This window comes from Colias philodice, chromosome 20 (genome assembly GCF_061535455.1).
Source record: "Colias philodice isolate Cphi_HAF_F1 chromosome 20, ilColPhil1 Martin Lab GWU primary, whole genome shotgun sequence".
NCBI classification, from domain to species: Eukaryota; Metazoa; Arthropoda; class Insecta; order Lepidoptera; family Pieridae; genus Colias; species Colias philodice.
In genome coordinates, this window is record NC_143105.1 from 4,251,732 (window position 1) to 4,275,209 (window position 23,478).

At 34.7% G+C, this 23,478-nt stretch overlaps 1 protein-coding gene across 2 annotated transcripts in view; it reads right to left on the minus strand.

Moving 5' to 3' along the window:
* The window catches only part of cic (Putative transcription factor capicua), a 36,457-nt gene continuing 12,979 nt past the window's right edge, over positions 1–23,478 (minus strand). For both annotated transcript variants that reach the window (XM_089707912.1, XM_089707913.1), the window contains exons 6-31: positions 23,052–23,151; positions 22,175–22,405; positions 21,516–21,655; positions 20,841–20,967; positions 20,294–20,390; positions 19,245–19,826; positions 18,365–18,448; positions 17,916–18,006; positions 17,279–17,488; positions 16,574–16,713; positions 15,845–16,024; positions 15,236–15,337; positions 14,317–14,436; positions 13,756–13,919; positions 13,287–13,393; positions 11,969–12,146; positions 11,237–11,379; positions 10,696–10,830; positions 9,755–9,887; positions 9,313–9,407; positions 8,518–8,692; positions 7,874–8,007; positions 7,391–7,549; positions 6,429–6,613; positions 4,780–4,900; positions 1–4,492 (exon numbers count right to left, since the gene is read on the minus strand). In XM_089707912.1, the coding sequence (XP_089564038.1) occupies positions 4,437–4,492; positions 4,780–4,900; positions 6,429–6,613; positions 7,391–7,549; positions 7,874–8,007; positions 8,518–8,692; positions 9,313–9,407; positions 9,755–9,887; positions 10,696–10,830; positions 11,237–11,379; positions 11,969–12,146; positions 13,287–13,393; positions 13,756–13,919; positions 14,317–14,436; positions 15,236–15,337; positions 15,845–16,024; positions 16,574–16,713; positions 17,279–17,488; positions 17,916–18,006; positions 18,365–18,448; positions 19,245–19,826; positions 20,294–20,390; positions 20,841–20,967; positions 21,516–21,655; positions 22,175–22,405; positions 23,052–23,151 (3,989 nt within the window). In that variant the 3' untranslated portion in view covers positions 1–4,436. The remainder of the gene's footprint in view (positions 4,493–4,779; positions 4,901–6,428; positions 6,614–7,390; positions 7,550–7,873; positions 8,008–8,517; positions 8,693–9,312; positions 9,408–9,754; positions 9,888–10,695; positions 10,831–11,236; positions 11,380–11,968; positions 12,147–13,286; positions 13,394–13,755; positions 13,920–14,316; positions 14,437–15,235; positions 15,338–15,844; positions 16,025–16,573; positions 16,714–17,278; positions 17,489–17,915; positions 18,007–18,364; positions 18,449–19,244; positions 19,827–20,293; positions 20,391–20,840; positions 20,968–21,515; positions 21,656–22,174; positions 22,406–23,051; positions 23,152–23,478) is intronic.

A 23,478-nucleotide genomic window follows, 5' to 3' on the forward strand; every position in this document is an offset into this window, starting at 1 on the left:
CGTTTTTGAGGTTTTATGTTTAAACATAAGTTCGTACAATGATCCAATATGCTTGAACAGTGTGTCCGCAGTAACTGTTTTGTCTATATATCTGCATGTAACATTCTCTTTTCCATTACAAAGAATATTATATTGGTCCATAAATTGGATTCATTAAAAAACTTCACTACAATGTGACATCCGTTTCAGATTTAAAGGTCATTTTGTCTAATTCAATCTAGTTTACATTAAATTGAACACTTAAGTCTAAATAAACCATTCTAAACGAGTTATTTACAAAGTACGCCGTTTTGACTAAACAATTAGACTAATACCTTATTTAGAAGAAATAAATAACGAATATGAAATGCTTCATTTAAAATGTCGTTTTTGAAATTATACCTAACATCTCTTAAAATATAACATTACAACTTGTTATATGCAACAAAGTTTATTCAGTCTAAATAAACTGCTTATTACATGGGTTATTGACTGACAAAGCCTAGGTATTTGAGGCGCGACTGCTTTTGTACACTATACTAAGATCTGAGAGTCAATAAGGCACTAGTAATACGCAGCGTTGATTTTCATATTTGTTATTACACTAACACAAACCATCCATTCAAAAATCATCAGCACACCGAAGGACAAACACAATATTTGGACATTTATTTTAAAGCAAATTGAAACATTAATACAAACCCTCAAATTGTGAACAAAGACCTTGTCATTACCAATATATCAAAATGAATAACAACCTTTTCTTGTTACTGGAATATTTTTCAAAGCTCTTTTATATTTAGGTCATCACAGCTATATTATATACAATGGATATTTATATTTCTTAAATTTTGAATGCCTGACAAGATCTTTAAATTATGTATTTAACAGTAATACAATGAATTGCAAATTTAGTGCGTTAAAATTAAACGATAATACATATTTATTTTGATAAACAGAAAGACATTGTAGTGAAATGGTTGAATTATGTAGACTGGTATAATCACAACATTCAAAATTTTCTATTTAAAATATAGTACTGATTAGTCTATTTATTTTAAGTGCTTATGAACCTCATGAATTTTACGTTAAAATAAATTTATTTCCACAAGCAAATGACTTGCGCTAAAAAAGTCAATTCTACAAAAATGTATAACTCAAAACGATAAATAATAATGACAATCTTTTCATTGTTTTTCATAAAACTGATGAGGTTTATATTCACTTAAGTATATAAGATTATTATCTAATTATGAAAGTGAATTGATCTATTACTTATAAACTTTAAGAAGGAATTAATGTGAGGAAATCGAATAGGAGTTAATCGAATTAATAAAAATTAAGTAAAATTATTTTAAAACCGGATGTTACCATTTTCACATGGCAAGAAAAAGCCAGAACGATTAATATTTCGTTATGGCTATAAATCTATAAAATAATCATATTTATATATTCCTTCTACACTCAGTCACACAACATCTTTAGAGCTCAAGGGAATCTGTAAATATGGTAACAAGTGTTTACATGTATATGTAAACAATTATGAATTGACTATAATATCTTCTCATTTATATATATTTCGTACGAATTCGCTGTGAAAGTTAAACTACCTTACATTCGCTAACACAACACTACACAATTAGGCCTGATTTTTTACTATTTATCGAACCGACACGTTTTCTTTAAAATATCGATCACAATTGAGGGTATTTTTATAATTTACCATATCGCTGTTTAGCCAGTTTTTGCAATATATCTGTGAATTGTAATAAAATAGTTATCAAATGTATTGATGAATTTGAAGAATACATTTTAAAGTATAAAAACATTTATCATGTTATATTCTTTATTTTCTAATGGCGACTATGACCAGATTCGAGATTTTGGTTTTGGAAAATAATATATTAAATGAATCGCGTTTCTTTCGACTGTAAAGTCTATAACTTCTTCGCGTTTATAATTTTAAAAAGGCTCTTTTAGCTTGCAAACTTTGAGCGAAATTTCGAAAGGAAATTAAAAAACCCTCGATGCGTGAGTTCCATTGCACTTGACCGGTTTTCATATTATATTGATGTCTAAGATAATATATACGTAACAACAACCACTCCACGCTTTTCCTGTCCATAATTAGTAAGATAGTTTAACTATGTCGTTTATCGATTTGACGGTCGTTAACATTCGGAATGAAGTTACATACTAGTACATACATTTCTATAAAGATAAGATTTAACAGTGCGAAAATATTCTCTTACGTTATATATTTAATAAATTCTCTTCACTTCCGGACTCCTAAAGCAATTATCTAACTCGAAAGAGATCATTTAAAAATACAATTTTGATATAATATAAACATTTGTATTGGCCGAAATTTTACCGAGTATAAATAATATATCTCATCTAAAATTAGCATTCTAAATAAAAACCCTAATTACTTTGAGAGCCAGGAACACTTACAGCTAGATAAGAATATAATCTAATATTTACAGTGAGATTGTTAATGTATAAATATTAATTTATCTAGTGTTTTTAATGATTTGAGCTGATTCTGTAAAATGTCGATAAAGGTATAAGACTGCTACAACTTATCGTAAGGGCGGGTTCACACTAACACATATATTGCAAATTATAAAATTAACTCTCACATCAAAAGTGGGACTTATTGCGATGAACCATATCACAACGCTTTTATACAAACAAGTTGCTAAATTTGTTGCGTAAGTTATATGAAATATAAAAAGTGAAGGCGCAGAAGTATTGCTAAACAACGGCATAAATTGCGCAGTTCGCCGAAATGATTATAAATGTATGCGCACCCGCCATAGACAAAAGTTCCTTATACGTAACTTACACATATAAACATGGCATCGAATCAAACCACTGTCATCTTAACACAAATCACTGTACATAATTAGACATTTAAATAAGTAGATATTCATTTTATAAAATGAAAAAAAAATTCAAACGCGTGGAAGACGAACATCACAACATAAAATAGAAAATGATAAAGACCTAAACGATTAATTTTTGCACCAAAAATGGCCCCTATTGATAGCGTTAAGATCAGTTTTTTGAAAAAATCAGTAAATCTATATAAAAAATTTAAATCAAACTAAGGAACCAATTAAAATACGTCGTAATACTGATAATACCGCTATCAATTAAGTATAATTTATAGCAAGGAGCCGATATACACAGTCCGTATTGCATCAACATTTGGTACTCTAAATGCAAATAGACACCATTAATTTTGATATAGAGCCAAATGTCACAAGTTATTCACCAATGCGGGGCTTTTATCAACAACCAATTGAATTGCGCTTTTTAAATATAGAATGTTACACCGATGACATAAAAAATTATAAAAAAATGTTGCCATGTATAAATTTGCACTGGCAAAAAAAAAGTTTAAATATGAAATAATTTATACAACAATAATTGGTCGATTTAGTATTTACCCCACATTGGTGAATCCCCACCTTCCCATACTTGAACTTAACTTTAATGAGTATGTAATACATACATTCGATTATACAAATACAATATCCTACATAATAATATATCCAACAAAATACAATAAACATTGAGATCGTGCACGTTTGAGTATATGATAACTAAAAATGATATTTAACCATGAATAAGTGGATATGGAGTATGAAAAATAGAATTTTCGTAGCGTAATTTTAAATATACTGATAATCAATTTTATGAAACTATTTTCTAATCTTATTTTTTAAATTTCGAACCGTTTTGATGAACACAGAACAATAAGAATCGTAACGTCATGCTATCTCCTTCTTACCTGCTCGAAGTTGTAAGTTAGAGCGAGATAGCACGACAAAAGCTTCATTTACACGCGTTATTGAAAAAGGAAATTGTCTACAGATTTGAAGTCTACTATTGCGATATATAAGTGCATATATTAAAACTGTGAATAGATAATATTTATCATAATTAGTTACACCCGCGTCCCATAACACTCACGCACATAACATTTTTTATTTATTTTTTGTATTTTTTCTTATTACTAATAACTTTTTTTTGGTTATCACTAATTATATTATAACCAATTGCCACATCGCTTGTTAAATGCAACGAGGGCATGCTACAAATCTCGATAGATGAAGACTGAAAAAGTAAAACATTTGAGTGTCACTCCACAACGATTTGTGAACAAAATCAACCAGCTATTCAGATATTTAATTATAATCCTCTCAAATGAAGCGCATAACAATAATCGACAACCCTAACACGAAAACCACTTCAAGCAATCCAATCCAAGTACAAAACACAACCTAACCAACGGTTACCATGGCAACCGCGTTCACTGTCCCACATACACTGCTGCCCCAACACTAGCACATTCCTTGTATCCGTATCCTCTTGTATAGATAGTGAGCAATGTATAACGTATTGTTGTTTCATTGCTGCACCACGATGGAGAGGGTGTAGCCGCATCGCTAACTGGCCGTGGATGTTGGCTGCAACGCGGCCGATACTAACGGCGAATTTATATCTGCAAAAGGATATCATTATGAATTATTTTAATAAAGTATTAATTCCGTAGCTGTTTTAATTAATAAAATAAGCAACAGTGGCCATCAAATGATATGATTCATTTAACTCATTTGTCGTTAGAGATTATGTCCGATTACGCTCTATAAAAGCTATTTTCTTATCAGAACTACAAAACAAATGATGAAACCGAAGCCCATTTTAACATACCGCATAAGTAAATAGCAAAATTAATAATAAATTTAGATTATACATAAACAGAACAACATAATATTAAAATAAACTTACTAGTAGGCGTGTTGACTTCAGAGTGCGGCGTGAGGTTTGACTGCGCCATCAGTTTCTGCCTCACTTCGCGTATCTTCAGCTGCAGCGACATCTTTGTTGGGAATATGTCTGTGTGAGCCGCCTGGAACGGGAAAATAAACATAAGTATGAACTATAAACAAATTATATATAGCTTTCCGCCCGCGTTTTCAAAGAAAAACCCGTTCCCGTGGGATTTCCGGGATAAAACCTATCCTATGTCCTTTCTCGGGTATCAAAATATCTCTATACCAAATTTCATGCAAATTGGTTCAGTAGTTAAGGCGTGATTGAGTAACAGACAGACAGACAGATCACAGAGTTACTTTCGCATTTATAATATAAGTATGGAAGTATGGATTAAATTCATATAAAGTATATCTCAGGCGTTCGTAATTTTCGTTCCTTGAACAAAAATTATCCTACGCGTCGTGGTAACAATTAAAGATCTAACCCTGTAAAATTTAAAGTTAAAGTTCTTACGACGTGTTGTGAAAATCATAGAAAGACTACCTCTTTTCGTTTCGTAGCCGTTTTAAAATGTTATAATAAAACTTTCTTGTTATTTTTCTGGTAGTTAGTTTTTAGTGTAAAAAAATGTGTGCGTGTACTAGCGTACACACGTAAGAAGTGAAACTTCTTTAAGACCTTATTTTTCAAAAAAAAAATTTCTATAGTAGAGCCATTTTAATAGGCAACATTTGACAGTTCAACAAAATTCAACAACGTAACCTAGTAACGACGACATAGAATAACATGATATTTCGTTTTGTTAGAACTGCACATTTGCTTAACTTTTTTCAATTACGATTACATATTTATAATAATAATGACCGATGCAACTAATTTTAAGATTTGATTTTACTGATAAACCATTCTAAACATAATAAACATTTTCTTATTTAAAGAACTGACGTCGCTACAATTTTGTGTCAATAAACCTTTTTTCTTTATAAATACCAGAGACGTTACTCTAAAAATCGAAATCTGACATCTAGAATCGAATGCATTGGTTACTAGGGAATAAAAATCATCATAAATTATTGACATGTGTTTCAAGATCGATTGACAATTGTTTCAAGTCCGTATCGATTAATTCGCTTTAATCGATGTTTTTAAGCAGGTTACCACCCTATGAAGATAAAATTGATAGACGTCAAATGTTGCCTATTAAATTGGCTCAACTATAGATGCAACTTTACATAAATACGTCGAATCACGCGTGGTAGGGATAAGAAAAAAATGGCGCGTAACGAAAAAATGTTACACGTAATTTTTTTTTCAACCCCCGATAAAGAAGTTTCACTTCAATAATACGTTAGCGAGGAGCGAAGCGATGAGCGAATTAGCTTAACTGCGAATCACTGCACGAGCCGAGCGATTTTTTTTTTATTAATTTTAAAAGTGACATTTTCTCCGTACTGACACTTTTTTTTTATAGTGGAGAAATCTTCCAAAGATACCCACGGCCCCCGGGGAAGAAGCCGTGGGTTATGTCGGATTCTTACCGACTAAAACCCCACTGTGTTACGTCGAGCCGCTTTAATGATGGGGCCGCGGGTATTGGTTAGAATTCTTCCGCGACCTCCGTACTGACACTATAATTACACTATCTATAATACACTCCTCACCTGGAAGCTAGTAGTGGCCTGTGTGGTGGGGAACATGCCGTGGTCCTGGAACAGCTTGAGCACGAGATGCCTCCTCTGCTCCAGCACGCGGCGGTGGCCGGCCTCCCCCCGCGCGCCCGCGCCCCCCGCCCCGCACGCGCCCGACCCGGGGGTGCGGGGGGACATTTCTTCCATGCTTTCTGATACTGTGAAATAAGACGATTTTAAATAAACACGTAAAATTGTTTACTAGAACAAGAATTGCGAGCTTTTGTCTATACTGAAATAATTAAACATTGAGAAAGTTCATTTATATACGTATATGTTTATTAAAGTGAAACTTTTATTACATCGTCTCAAACTTTTTGGTCTGTGTAGCGCATGTCGCGTGTATCGCGTGTGCCGTCACGCGACATGCGCTACACAAAGCAGTGTTCGGAACCGTTCGAACAGTTTCACTTTTACCGTGGTTTCATAAAGCCACACATTTTTTTTATTGTAAGCGTATTTCGCGCGCCGCAAACGTCAGAAGCGAACGTGCGAGGTGACACCTCCATGCTTTTTGATACAATATTGCCAATTATAAAACTGTATTTTATCAATTAATCCATCAGGCCTCGGAATCACAGACACAATAGAAAATCTATTGTGTCGCGGTCGGATCTGGCCGTTCGGGGCTCAATGGGTTAAATAAACTTTTAAATTTGATTAAAGAACAAATTGTAAATATTGAAATTAGATAAAATCTACTTTATATTTAGCTTTTGTTGCGGTGTCACCGGTATTGCCAGCTAACCAGACCCACCTCTAAGCGTGTCGATGTTTAACCCATTGAGCCCGAAACGGCCCGATCGGTCCACGACACAATAGATTTTCTATTGTGTCTGTGATTCCGGGGCCTGAGTTATTAAGTTGTCGATTGAACCGTATTTTATTAAAAAACTATCAAAAAATCCAATTTATACATTTTAACTTAATTTTACCTCTAAACGTGTCGATATTGAAGTCAGGCCCGAAGAACGTGTTCCCCACGAGCTTGGTGGTAGTATGCGGTGTAGTTCCATACGAGTGTGGCGTCGGGATTCCGTTGCCGTTCATCACTTCCGCTTCTAATTGCGGCGTCACGGATGTAGTTTCTTCCTCTGCGAATGTAAATAGTATATGATTATAAATAAAAATGCAATTGAGTGCTTTTAAAATTTGAATTATGACAAAAGTATAAGATTAATTAACTAAAATGCAATTATCTAATAAAATGTACGACAGATTTATCGGAATGTATCATGAAATATCAGTAAAGTGCGTATTCTAATTCGTTTCGTATCATATTTGTCCCATAACAGTGAACACATTCACTGAATGTTGGTCAGTCAAATCGTAATTAATCATCTAAAAGCAAAAGTAAACAAAACTGAAAAATGAACTTTGTTACCACAATTTTATAAAAAAATAAAACAAACACATACCAATTTTAGCGTGTTTCTTTCTCAAATATAGTTGCGGACTTCGCGGTACGACCATGCCGCTGGGACTTGCCGCTTCTGGCTTGAACTGCGGTAAAGTACTGAATTTGGCCTCGAAATTCACCGTTTCTAGCACTCTGCAAAACATTGTTTCATTAGTTATAGACAAATAGCGATGAATACTAAAAATAAACATAGATTATGTCACACAGTAATATTGTAACATTTTTTTTATGAATAGAAAAAAAATATCGTGAGTTTCGAAGGTTCAAACCCGCGTCCTTCGCCTTATCGTAGCGTATTAGTAAAGTATCACTTGCTTTAAAAAATACAAACAAAAATCTTTTATGGATAAGGCAGGAAATAATTTTATCGAGTATCTTGTTACATGGATAAAAAAAGACGGGTTGCACTTGAGTGCCGGCAGAAGTGAAAACTTGATTATTAACGTTCAGCATGTTTGATATTTTGGAATGGAATGGAATATAAGGGCTAAAAAAAATCCGTCTTACGCTTTTTCGATCAGGCCACGTGTCCTGACGCGAGTTTAAGATTTTATACCCAACGCCGCTAAAGAAGTTTTCACTTCAAAAAAATTATTCAAATACAAAAATATTTAAATAGCAAAGTAAAACAATTCAACATACTTATCCCTCCCATCCTCGTTGCCCTTTTTAAACAAGCTTTTCTTCAGAGACGGACTGGGCAAGTTCTCGATCTTTTTAGGCGATTGTAAAGACTCCGGTGTATCAAAGTGTGGTACTGGGTTCGGTTCCGAGCGTGGCACGTTTTGCTCGCTGCCCACTGAGCCTGTGGATGCTCCTGGAAAGTATAGACACGTTAATATTTATTACATATCATTAATTATTATCCATTATTGTGATTTATACGGAATCATCTAGATATTAATTTGTATAATAATTCTGCTCGTAAAGTAAATCTTTATGATGAGATGGAATTAATAAAAGATGACCATTTTATATAAAATGGAAATTTTATTAATAACTTAAATCGACTAAAATCGTAATACAAATCGACTCTTTCATGATAGAAAGCAAAATAATATATAAATACAATGTTTAAAATAAGCCCCTGTAGAAGTTACAAAGTATATTTATTAATATAGGTAACATTTTTTTAATAAATATTTCCAAATTATAAATACATAATAATTTTTTGACCAACTAACCTTTGAAAAATATTATATATACATATATCTTATATATAAAAATGAATCGCAAAATGTGTTGGTAAGCGCATAACTCGAGAACGGCTGAACCGATTTCGATAATTCTTTTTTTATTATATTCCTTGAAGTACGAGGATGGTTTTTATGTAGAGAAAACGTAAACATGTACCACGGGCGAAGCCGGGGCGGACCGCTAGTATATATATACAATTCAAAACACAAACATAATCAGATAAATAACTAAAACACAAACCTCTACTAAGCCTCTTTTGTAGCGGTGCCCGCCCCAACTGCGCAGGCGTCGGTGCGAGAGGGAACGGACGAGTCTCTTCTACTCCGTCCCATTCACTGAGAAATATATTTTAGATGTTCTTATTAAATTTAATAAGTAATTTGGGATATTTTGAATAGGCTAACAACGATTCCAAAATAAACAACATGACACAAACATAATATTGATTGACATATTTGAAGACCTGAGTTAGCGGATATGTTTCAATTAGGTTTGTAATTTTAAAATTGGTTACCACTTGCATATAATAAAAAATGCACCTAGCAGCATGTAAAATTTGTTTAAAATATACATATGTGAAAAAAAAATTAATAATTGCCAAGTAAAAAATCTTTCTAGAATTTTTTTCCACGCATTCACTTGACTCGAAAAATAGACTAAAAACTATATGAATAACACTTACGTAGTAGGTTTGCTGATTGGCGCAGTGTTGTTACTGTTATTGTTGGTGTTGAGACTGTTGTTACTTTGCGACACTATCACGGATGGCGGAGCACTTTGCACCGTTTGCGTGGGCGTCTTGTTCGTTTCCACTTCTGGAACAACATTTTATGATAAATTAAAAAATAACTAGCATTCCGCCCGCGGCTTCGCCCGCGTGCTCAGAGAAAACCCCGCATAGTTCCCTTTCCCGTAGGATTTCCGGGATAAAACCTATCCTATCTCTCAAGTTGGATCGAACTGCACATGGTGTGCGAATTTTATTATAATCGGTTAAGTGGTTTAGGATTCCATTGAGGACAAACATTGTTACACGAGATTTATATATATTAAGATGATGTAACATTAACATATCAGTATGTACATTATTTTAGTTACTAGTCTATCAATAGTCTAAAAATAAAAATAAAATATTTACTATTACGGTTTTTGCTACGGATTGGTGCTATTTATACAGTACATACCTATAAATAAAACTACAAAGAATAAAAATCTTTCAGTGTCCATTACATTCAGCTTCTCATCAAAACAATTGAACCTCAATAGGCCTTTCATTAGCAATATGTCTAATGTTATAACAAATATCTTATTATACTTTTATTTTCGAAAACAAAAATTCTCATTAAACACAAAAAAGTAAATCTAATCCCACTCTACATTATTAAAAAAAAATTGGTTGTCTGTAAAGTCGGTTTACTGACGATAGTTGAACGTGACAACGTCCCATTGTGCTTCTTTGTCGCTCGTTCCGCGCTCTCGCTTGCACTTCAAGCCTAACGTGGAACGCCTTAGAGCGAGGTAACGCCGCATGCCTCATGTTTTTTCGTGCGTGCAGCCGGCTTTATCGAATTATAAGACGTTGTCACGTCAATAAATAAATAAACACTAAATAATAATTCTCACCAGTGAACGAAGGCACGTAAAGCCGCTGCAAAACATAGTGCAGCTGGTTGGTGTGCCCATCGGAAGGTGGTTCTGGCGGTTGGCTTGCCTTGATGAATAAGTTGCCTGATGCGTCCACTGATAGGGTTATTGGACCTAGGAATGAATAACAACATTAATATGTTGACGATAATGGCAAATGTATTTGCTTCAAAAATTATAGACGTAAGAATGGATAGAACGAAATTCATAGAAAAAGTAAAGATTACATATCCACTTCAGGTTTTATCCGTTAGTCACAATTATGTTTCAGAACCAGGACGCATACGTCTTTTATAATTGAAAACAAAAAGAAACAATTCCATAACATATAACTGTTTAAGCAACGTTTTTTTGACAACGTTAGAATAACTTAAAGTTAACAGTGTTACCATAAAGAAATATTCCATTAATATTTACTGTAAATTAATAATCATAAAAGTCTTTAAATGCTTCTTCTAATGCTATATCGGTGAAACATTTACAGTATATATTTCAGTAAAAGTTAAAACATTACACATACCTGAAGGCTTATTATCGCCCATATTCCGATTGACCAGCGTCACGCTCTTGAGTAGTGCGTTACTAAGAGCGTTTGTCGATGTCGATGTTTGCGGCATCGATACACCGGTCGATATCACTTGCACACCACTACTCGCGGGCGGGCTGTTGGTTATACAATAAAGATATTATTTTATATAAAGAAACAGATTATTTATTTTAGAAATTGAATAAGTGGGATTGGATGGTTATTTTTTTTAGGGCCGATTTTTCAATGCTTGGATAAAACTTATCCATCCAATAAAGTATTACACGATAATATTAAAATGTCACGTAAACTGTCAAATACGGGCAATTAGAATACGTTTTTAAAATGGTAGTTTCATACATTATTCGACGAATAAGTTTTAACCAAGGATTGAAAAATCAGCCCTTAATAGATAGAGTGATTCAAAAGGAAGGTTTTAGTATATAATTTATTAGGTTTTAAACAAAGCGGGCGAAGCCGCGGGCGGTAAGCTAGTTTATACATAAAAAATTTGGTTGTCTGTAAAATCGGTTTACTGACGAAAGTTGAACGTGACAACGTCCGATAGTGCTTCTTTGTCGCTCGTTCCGCGCTCTCGCTTGCACTTCAAGCCTTACATGGAACGCCTCATAGCGAGGTAACGCCGCATGAGTCATGTTTTTTCGTGCGTGCAGCCGGCTCTATCGAATTATAAGACGTTGTCACGTCAAAAACGCTTACACAAACCTGATAATACTCGCTATCGCGTTATCCAACGCCGCTTGCGTCGACATGGGTTGCGCGTTCAGCGTGATGCCTTGCACGCTGCTCGTGATGTTCTGCGTGCTTGTGTGTGGGTTCGGAGCTTGGCTCTGATTGGTCGATTTCACAGCTGTGAACGCCGTCCATTGGCGGTGCGTGTCGCCTGGGAAATGTGCGATTGTGATTGGTTCTGCTTGTGTAATTAGATTAGGTATAATATGTTGTTCGGTGAAACTCGTGAAATGAAAGCGCTTCAGCTATTCCAAATAGTATATCGGGAATAAGGATTCACATCGCAAAATTATGTTTAAAATCAATGTTTAAAGTAAATAAAAACTTATTATGGACAAAGAAAATAGGCCAAGTTCGAACTAAAATTGAACAAAAGATAATAGGCATGACGACAGTATCCATAAATGTTCGAATTAGTGTTTTTAAGGGAATATGTATAATATATAAATTAAAAATAGTGACTTAGAAATATTAAAAACATTAAGATTAATGAGATTATCAATAAAATAAAACATTGAAATTCTGCAGTCGGCCATTTTGACTAAAACACGCGTGACGTCACGTCTACGTAAACAACTCACAACAACTTCACGGCAGGTGTATTTTGTTGTTACGAATACGCATTTTTATTTATTTTCTATTTTTTCACGTATGCTTTATCGACTCAGAACAGAAATATAATTGCGAATTCACGAATATGTGGTTCGGGTTTCTCTGCGTCAAATTTATACAATCATTTCATATTATTTTCTCACTTTAAACAATTACTAACACTTTTTTTGGGTATTATTTTTATGTAGAATCACATTGCAATACTGCACACCACTTATAAACTTTGAAATTAGATTCTATAACACTTTATAATTAAATATTTGTTTAATTTTACTTCGCTATGCATACAGATAATTACGTATTTACGTAAGAGTGACGTCACGCCTACGCCATGACACCTGTGAGTTGTTTTAGCACAGATAATAAATATTTTTTGAAAAATGGCTTTTATCTTCGTTAAATTTAAGTATATTAGCGAAATATAGGGTTTTTCTTGTTTAATAAACGTATACACACATTATGGAAGAGGTTTTGAAAATCTTTCGTCATGCCTATTCAACTTTATTTATTTATAGGATAGGAAATGTTATTCATTTATATAAAAGTAGTGTTCAATAAATTCCAGTCAATCATTGAACAAAAAGAGTTGACTATTAAATAAAGCTATACCAATAATTTACTATATTTTACTTACTATCTTGCTATTTTTATAATATACCTAAAACATATATGTAATTACCATTATCAGCGTGCGTAGATTTAAACGCACCGCCAGTTGGCTGGAACACCTTGGAGCCGCCGGGACTCGAAGCCGTTATACCGAGCAAGTTGTCCGACGAACCAGCCCTGTATAAAAAGGTTAGATACTTGAGTGACTTTCATAAGTAAGCTTTTTTATTATCGTATCATGAGCTAAACATTTCCTTTTTTTAAGACCATTAATTTTATTTCAAAATCTCGTCAATTTTTATAGTCGATTAAATAAACATAGATTTAATAAATTTAATAAACATAGATTTGCTGTGATGATACACTTTTTAAGATCTTGTTAATTTAAAACCACAACTTAACAACATAAAAAATTACTTGGCACTTTTTATGAAATCTTAGAAACTGCCAACATGAATTAATAAAAATAATCAACCAAAAAGCAATCTTATCTCCTAAACAATAAAGTTCAATTTCCAATAAACACAGCTATAACCCACCTAGCTTTAATAGCCTTCGGTCGTCGTGTATGATCATGGTGCGTGATGTACTCTCTAGTTTCGACGCCTTCCGAGTCCGAATCGTTCACTTTCTCCGGGCACTTGAGGTCTATCTCGTTTGTGGTCTGCGGTGCAGGTGGAGGCTCTTCTGTTGTTTGTGTTATCTGTGGTACGAATTGATTAGTTATTATTGTTTTTTTGTTAAAAAGAAATATGAATGTTCGAACGGGAAGGTACGAAAAATTATTATACACAAAATCAAAATTCCATGTTTGGACATAAATTTTAGTACAAGGCGATTAAAAATTATAAGTACCGTACGTTAGCTTCAATAATAATAATTCAACGTTTTCAATACGTAACAATAAAACAAACCTGGTTTAAACCTATTGGTTTAAACCAGGCTAATTACTTTACATACCTACACCTAGCTAATTACTTTGCATAAGTATCGACACATTGCAGAACAGCAAAATACCGAAAAAAAGCAAGATTTTGAAATTTTGAAATTTTGAAATTTTTTACAAATTTTGACTCAAAACAATAATGATAAAACCTCACCATCGGCTCATCATCGCTGAGCTGCGGCGACGCAACGTGTGCGTATGTGTTCGTGTTCATCATTTCCGCGCCGCTCAGTGATAAGCCGCTGTTCATCACATCCGATGGGGTGCGGGGACTCTGCATAATCGGAAAAAAGTTTATACTATCTTAATCTTAATCTTAATACTATGTATTATAAAGGCGAAAGTTTGTAAGTATGGATGTATGGATGTTTGTTACTCTTTCACGTAAAAACTACTGAACCGATTACAATGAAATTTAGCACACATATAGAGGGTAACTTGGATTAACACATAGGATAGGTTTTATCCCGGAAATCCCACGGGAACGGGAACTATGCGGGTTTTCCTTTGAAAACGCGGGCGAAGCCGCGGGCGGAAATCTAGTGATATTATAAAGCTGAAGAGTTTGTTTGTTTATTTTTTTGAACGCGCTAATCTCAGGAACTACTGGTCCGATTTGAAAAATTCTTTCAGTGTTAGATAGCCCTTTCATCGAGAAAGCCTATAGGCTATATATCATCACGCTAAGACCAACAGGAGCGGAGCTACGCGGGTGAAACCGTGGAGCGCAGCTAGTAATAATATAATTCAGGGTTCTCATTTGTATTATGGATATTATAGTTAGTTCTTTTGTGACAATGGCGTAGTAACATCACTTTCAAGTTGTCGTGTGCTATACAAAAATATACTTTATTGAACACTGCTTTTATATCAATTTCAAAAATATTTTTATAGACATTTATTTACAATTAAGTTAGGACGTGTAATAATTGAATAAAACAATTGTACACAAAAGAAATAGCACAAGCCCAAAAGAATATACCGGCCGAATTGAGAACGTCCTCCTTTTTTATAAATATGGTATAATAAACAAAAAAAACTGTTACTATTATATTTAAGTTTTCAAAACTCACCTGGGGCATAGATCCCGTTGGGTCCCTGCTGCTGGACGACTTGCGCCTGTCTTTGTTACACCATTTCCACTCGGGGTGCGCTTTAAAGTGAGCTTCTTTTACCTACAAATAAAATATCAACATTAAATTGCGTTATTATGACGTTAGACAGGAAGAAAATTAATTGACAAGTGGTACTGTATGTCAAAAAAGATTTTTGAAGTGAAAGTTGTTTAGACGCGATGAGAATAAAATTTCTAAGTCGCGTCGTGGCAATACCGCCACATCTTGGAGTAAGGCGACGATTTTGGTATCTTTGAATCTTACAAAAGAAGTTTCACTTCTGATACGTGTCTTGGTACACACGTACTTTTTAACGTGACAACGTCTTATAATTCGATAGAGCCGGCTGCACGCACGAAAAAACATGACTCATGCGGCGTTACCTCGCTCTGAGGCGTTCCATGTAAGGCTTGAAATTCAAGCGACAAAGAAGCACAATAGGACGTTGTCACGTTCAATTATCGTCAGTAAACCGACTATACAGACAACAAATTTTTTAGGTATTTTGTGGGTGTATTATGTAGAACTAGTGCACATCTACCACTAGAGAATCCCACCCCCACCCACCTCGCTAGCCAGCTCGTTGTACTTCTGCTTCTCGTCCGGTTTCAGCGAATACCACCACTCGCCGAGTATCTTGCTGACCGTACGGTTGTCCTGGTTCGGGTGTAATTGGTGCACCATTTGACGGTGCCGTTTCGAGAATATCATGAACGCGTTCATTGGACGACGGATTCGACGCTCCTTCTGTAGAAAAATGAAATGTGTATTATTTGACGCAACAATTTTCATATTAATAACTCAGGCCCCGGAACCACAGACACAATAGAAAATCTATTGTGTCTGGGAGCGATCGGGCCGCTTGGGCCTCAATGGGTTAAATAAAACTTTGCTAAGCAGCTGCGACGAGTGATCGAGCAACGCATCATCGCGTTATAGCGCCTTCCTATTGGTCGCTAACATATTTAACACGCTATTACCTTAACTGTTTACTAAACTGAATAGAATTAAACGCGTTTTTATATGAATTTGAAATTTTGCAAAATTAAAAGGTTTATACGCGCAAAAAAATTGTTACTCTTAACCACCTCTCACTCTTTACCACCCAAAAATTCAAGACCAGATCAAGTTTAGTTACCAATATTCTTTCATAAATAACAAAATATTAATTATTATTCACACATAGGAATATTATGTAACTCATTAAATTAATAATCCCTTTATCATAAACAATTATTTACGCAATAAAAACGTCCAAATACCAACATAACAGTATAAACCAAATCCAAAACCCACCTTATCAGGTCCTCCAGGCTGGTTCAGCGAGGACAGGCTCTGCGAGCGCCGATTGTTGGTATTATCTCCACCATTTGTTCCAGAATCTTCGCATTCGAACACTTCGTCGTCGTCGTCCGTGCACATTGATGTTACTGTATCTGCATTACATAAATTTATAAGTGTGATTAAAAATTGTATAAAGAAAAGTTTATCATAGATTGTTTTGGGAGGATGTACTAATATCATAATGAAGTTAAATAAATGTGTATCTGTACTTTTTGCAAATTATTTAGATGTAGGTAGAATGATTTCAAAATATATGTACAATTTTGGGGACCACTCATGTTGATTTCATGTTGTACGCCCATAATATATTCCTTTTTGTAGATAAAATATATTTTATATTTATTAAAAAAAAAACACTGGAAAATCCAGTAAAGCATCTGATAAAAATAACAATAAAGTCTATTCTAGAATTCTATAGGTATTATAATGTCACTCCATATAGAGCGGTACGCCACACCGAACTTGTTTAGGACCTATTTGTGTCGATTTGAAGCATGAAATAACAAATTTTACTATTTCTTTTTAAAAATAAAGGAATGTTTTGAAATAAAGGTTCTTTCAGCTATCAAATATAGCAAATTTGCTATCTCCAGTATATTATTTCCCTCTAGGGCCCATCAAAAATTTCCGCACTGTATATTAGTTTTAATAGCTTACCATTACTCTCAGTCTTGATCTGCTCCTCGCTCTTGATATGCGGCGTGTGTGGGGTATGGGGCGTGTGTGGGGTGTGTGGGGTGTGGGGCGTGCGTGGGGTGCGTGGGGACGGGGGTTGTGCTGGCGCGGCGGGGGGCGGGGAACTGGCCCGTAACCACGGCACTAGGGATTGCCATGGGAACACTGCGCCGTTCACTCCGCTCGTTGATACTGTGGGATTCAAGTTAATATGTAAATTGGTGGTAGGATGTTGACTTGCGCAAGTAGCTGTCAACGTGTAAACGCTCGATAATAGACTTCTTTAAACAATTATTTTATTGCTCACAGTATGTAAAGTGTTTAGGAAGTTGATTCGCGCAAGCGGCTGTCAATATGTAAACTCGCGCATGTTGTATTATTTTTTCAATTATTTTATCACGTTTAAAAATTTGCGAATTGATAATTTTTGTTATTATTAACCAGTGATAATAAACTGATTTAAGTGTGTTATTTGCTGACAAAAGAGCACGCACGATGAATAAATTAATAAGCAATTTAAATTTGTATCCAATATTGACTAAAATATAATTTATAATGAAAATCAAATCAAAGCGCTTAAGACGATATAGCCTCTATAAAAAATCGGAAATAGTCTTACCAATTATAGCAGTGTGCGAAGTGGGGGGAGGCAGGACGGGCAAAAGTTGACTGGGGTGTACTATTACTGCACTACTATTCACATTATTTACCTGCAAATAACAAATGTCATAGCTATAGTCTAAATAAAATATGTATAATAATTATTACCCTTTTTTCAATACGACAAATAATCAAAGTATTATAAGGCATGTAGATCCTAACTTAATGAATATGTACTACAAGAAAGTAACCTCAAGCCTGGAGACATTTTTTTTTCTTTTTTTATACAAATAGCCGTTGGTTGTATCTCATCTTTTGTAGAAAAAAAAAATGCAACTATGACGTATAAATCAATCCTACTCTACACCAACAAATAATACAAATTGTACTTTCATTACCATTTTCACAACACACAAATTGACAAAAAGATACTTTACAAAGTGTTAATAACAAAGTGCATGTACATACATGATCGCCATTATCAATATTGCGTTGTTCCGTCTCGGCGTCGTTGTTTACGTGCTGTGTTAGCTGATGCGTTTTGTGATCTATCTGTAACGTAAAACATATTAACAACAGTGCATCTGTTTTGTATAAACTTGCATACATTACCAGAATATTTATTTAACATTGTTATTGAAGTGAAACTTCTTTATAGTAATGGCAATACCGTAACGTATGCGACGATTTTGGAATATTTGAATCTTGCCAAAGAAGTTTCACTTCTGAAGTTTCACTTCACGCTCTTTTTTTCTATAAACAAATGTACAGTTTATAGTTGAATTGGAAGCAATATTATCCATTGCCTCATGTGGAAACTCCAAAATTAATTAATATACATAAGTAAAAACCTTTTATGGACATTTCGAAAACTAATAAGGATAAATCAATATCAATGCTATGATAATAATAAGTTAATAATTTAATTAATATTTAGTGAGTTATTTTGCCAGCACATAATTATATGGTATAATTTTATTTATAAAGCAATCAAATATAATATTTTGACAATAGAATACAAATTCAAATAGGATACAACTCAACTATATGCGATATTTTAGAAACTAAAAACGTATCGAACATAAATAAAACATTTTGTAGGTACTAATTCTACATTGCCAGTAGGAACTTAAACGAACAAAAAATACAATTTTCTTCCTCTTCTTGCATTTCTTCTCCCGTCAGGATGCCTGGTAGAGATTGCTGTTTAGCAATAAGGCCGCCTTTTTTTGCAAATTATGTTTTTGTTATACTACCTACTTCTTTTTGCATACTATAGTTTTCTGATATTTTGTACAATAGATAAATAAATAAAACTTTTAAATAAGCCAGTACAAACACAACTTACTTGCACAGAATCCGGGGGTTCGTTCTTTATTAGCACGATCTTCTTCTCAATCGAGTTCTGCGGTATCACATAGAAGCGTTTAACCGAATCCTTCGCCTCAGCATCGAGTAAAGACACGAAGCGAGCTTGTATCGGCGCCGGTTTCACTAAACGCTTGGCCTCTTCCTCCTGACGGTGACAATCATTTTGCTGCACTGCGGTTTCTTCTTCTTCGTACTCTGGGACTCGTCTCGTTTGAAAGTTATCATGGCCACCGAGCGGTGACGTCACTTCTTCCCGCCGATATTCATGGATACCGTTTCTCAAGTGCAACGGTTGGTTGTTATACATGTCGCCATTGGACGGTATACTTCTATGTAGGACGAGATTGTGAGGGCTGTCTTCTGTTTTGCGTATTGTGTTGGCAATGCTCGTTAAGCTCGGGTTTATGCTGTTTATTATGGATATGCTTGAGGAAAGGTTTGGAGTTGATTGGAGTGTGGGCGGTGTGAAGTTGGATTGCATGCTGCTTTGTAGACTTGATTGGATGCCGATTATATTTGACGGCGTGGATTGGTGACTGGGGCCGTTGCGGCTTTCCACCTGTTTAGAATATAATAGAATTAGAATTTATTCGCAGTAAAAATCAAACACAAATCACAAGAAATATAACAGTTTACTACGAAGAGGCTAGTTTAATATTACATTCTATTAAAACACATGGTAAATACTTTTTGCACTATCCCATTAACTTCATACATTTCCTTTCCATCAGGTTGCCTGGTAGAGATTGCTGCTTAGCAATAAGGCCGCCTCTTGTACAAACTATGCCTTTCTTATGTATTAATGTCATATTTTAGTTTGTGCAATAAAGAGTTATAAATAAATAAATAATGTTTATTGAAGATACTTTTATCTGATTCTGCATGTAAAGAATATCAATCTTTATAACTTTTGCTGAAAGGGTAAATGAAAGCTTCATTCATTGCTATTGAACGCATTGTTATTATACATAGAGCTACTAAGATCCGAGTTTGTTTATGTAAAACTATATTATTTAAAAAAAATACCTGATAGTGATAAGTTGGTGCCGGCGACACTCGTATGACGCTCGTGGCCACTCCACCGACTGGTGAGCTGACTCTACCCGGACGAACCAATTCTGGTCTGTAATATAAAAATATTATAAATTAATATTAATGCACACACTACAATACAATCTTTACGTGCAGCACACATACATGTACAATAGAAATATACGTCATAGGGACAGCGTTGTTTGGAATACACGCCGCAATATAAATAAATCAGATTTTTTTTTATTGCATCTCTTGCTCTGTTTTTAATTTTTATCAATTATAGAGTGTCTCTTGTCCACAGGTTGTCTGAAAGAGATCGCTGTTTTAGCGATAAGATCTGTTGTGCACTTTTATTCAAATTGTGTAGCTATTCTTATTTGTACTTGTCTCTATGGTGCACAATAAATTATAAGAGTAGATTTGATTTGATTTGGTTTGGTTTGATTTGATTTGATTTATTGATTTAATTCATTGATTGAGTGGGTGAGTGGGTGAGTGAGTAAGTGGGTGAGTGAGTGAGTGAGTGAGTGACAGTTACCGTATGAGGTGGTGCAGCGAGGGGTGCTTGTGCGTGGCGGGCGGCTGCGGCGACGAGATCGGCACGAACACGTTGTCGCCCACCGGCGACGCGCCCGGGCTGCCCGACCGCGAGCTGCCCAGCGATACTAAACACACACATACATGTTATGTTTCAATTTAAAAAAAATTGGTTGTTTGTAAAGTAGGTTTACGATCGAGATGTTTACGTGATAACGTCTTATTGGTGGCAGCGCTCGAGATGAGACGGGAGATCGGTCCGTCTCTCTCTCGTTATACCTGCGATCGCGCTCGTGAGGTGTGACACAAGTTTCTGAACATGTCACCCGACTAAAACGATTTTAAAAACGTTATCACGTCAAAAAAACGAGCGTATGTAACGTGTCAAAAGTGAAACTTATTTGACAAGATTCAAAGATACTAATATCGTCGCCTTACTAATAGATTAGGAGAGAAAATATCAGAATGGTCAATAAGGCAGAACAACGTCTGCTGGGGCAACTATTACTACTATATATTAGTGGTAATCTCTTTTCAATTGTGATGAAAAAACTCGGTTCATATTTTTTGCTGAAATATATATTTTTTTCGTTTTCATATTAAATTTTAAAGCAGTCTAACTCACATTACTCATAACAATAAGTATTAAACTACAAAAAACACTTTCAAAACTCACCAAGCATATTAGCAGCCTCCGTTTCATCGGGATCAAATCGCCCAGTGACGCGATAGTTAGGCGGAGTGGTGTCCGATTCGCGTGACGTTTCGTCGCCTTCTACACCCGTACCGCTAGATGATAGAGATTTGCTGCTGCTCCTGATAAACATGATATTATGAACTTTCAAGTTTAATTAACAACTACCTTAACAGTATAATTAACATAGGCTGACAGTAATATCATTTATAGACAATACAGATGCAATAAAATTTATTTACAGCTTAAATAGAACATACTTTAAAACATATTGTGTGTTTTTTTTTAAATGAATGTATTTTTTTTTCAAACATGGCTACGCTAGGATCATTTTTACCTACTTACACGTTTTTTTTTTTAGAAAATAAACGAATCTTCATTATTTCAATGTCTTTCTTTTTTGCATCCAGTTTTTTTTTTTAATAGACATTATTATTGTTTGAAAGACCATATAAATCGTTAATTTTATCTTCATCCATTTTTTCTGTTACTATTTTTCTAGCTCATATTTTTGGTATTCAGTATTTTTTTTGAAAATAAACATGCTGTTTAAAGAACATATAAATTGTGAATTTTTACTTTCTACTTTTTTAAATTACTTTTCATCCCCCATTTTTTACATTTTTCCCCCCTCCCCATACCTCTGCTGCGGCGTATGCGCAGAGCCCTGCGCGAGCGGAGTATTCGACGACCTTGCGACACCCCGCAACGACAAGTGCCGGGAACAGAACCCGCGACGCTGGCTCTCCTTAGTGCAGCCGTCCTTGGAGCAGAGCCGCCGCCACTGCTTGCCGTTGAACTTCTTGCGTATACCCGTGGGGGTTGAGACCACGTCGCCCTTTTTGTACTTGTGCGGGGTGGCTGCTTGAGATCTAGTAAGTTATAGTCCAAAATGCTCAGTATTTGTTTATGGTGAAACGACGGATACAGGACTGTCTTAAGTATGATAAATGATAAGTAAAATTGGAAACTATACTATACTATAATATTATACAGCTGAAAAGTTTGTTTGTTTGAACACGCTAATCTCAGGAGCTACGGGTCCGATTTGAAAAATTCTTTCGGTGTTAGATAGCCCATTCATCGAGGAAGGCTATAGGCTACATATCATCACGCTGAAACCAACAGGAGCGAAGCCACGCGGGTAAAACCGCAGAGCGAAGCTAGTATCAAATTGAATAAATTGTTATTTCTTCGCCTGACTAGATTCCAGTTCATTGCCAATAAGTAAAGTTCATATTTAACTGAAATATGAACAATATAAATAGTACATAAATCAATATGTACCAGCAATACAGATCCAATTAGTGGTCTGTTCTTAAAATATATTTTCATATTAGCTCGTAAGAATCATCTAACTCTTATTATTGTAATTCACAGAACAGCTTTTCACATTTTGCAAAAAAAAACACAAATTGATCTACCAATTACTTATATACCTAATGTTGTACTACAGCACCATTAAATAAGGGATATTTAAATACATTTCTAACAATTGACGAATTTAATACTAATTACCTGGGTGTAGGCGGTTGAGATCGTGGGGTGAGACTCCCCTCAATGAGACTTGAAGTGCTGCCTCTGCTCTGTAGACTACTGCGTTTGCTGTTGCTGCAATCTGAATTCAACAATATTTATATTACTGACTTTATTTTTACTTAAATAAAATTTAAATTGGATTGTTAATATCATTTATCATTTTGAATTTATTTCTCTATTAATATAGTTTCAGCATTCACAATTTATGTCTGTTTCTTGCCAATATTTTGATTCAACATTTTATGCCATTAAAATTCTTGAGATCTTCGTGGGTTTTATCCAAAATCTAAGATATTTTAAAAAGAGAACATACATTATTAATTATTATGCTAGCCTAGGGCTTATTTAGTACATGTCATTACGAAAATAATATCTCCTCCTCTTGATCCCACTCTTGATCTTCAAG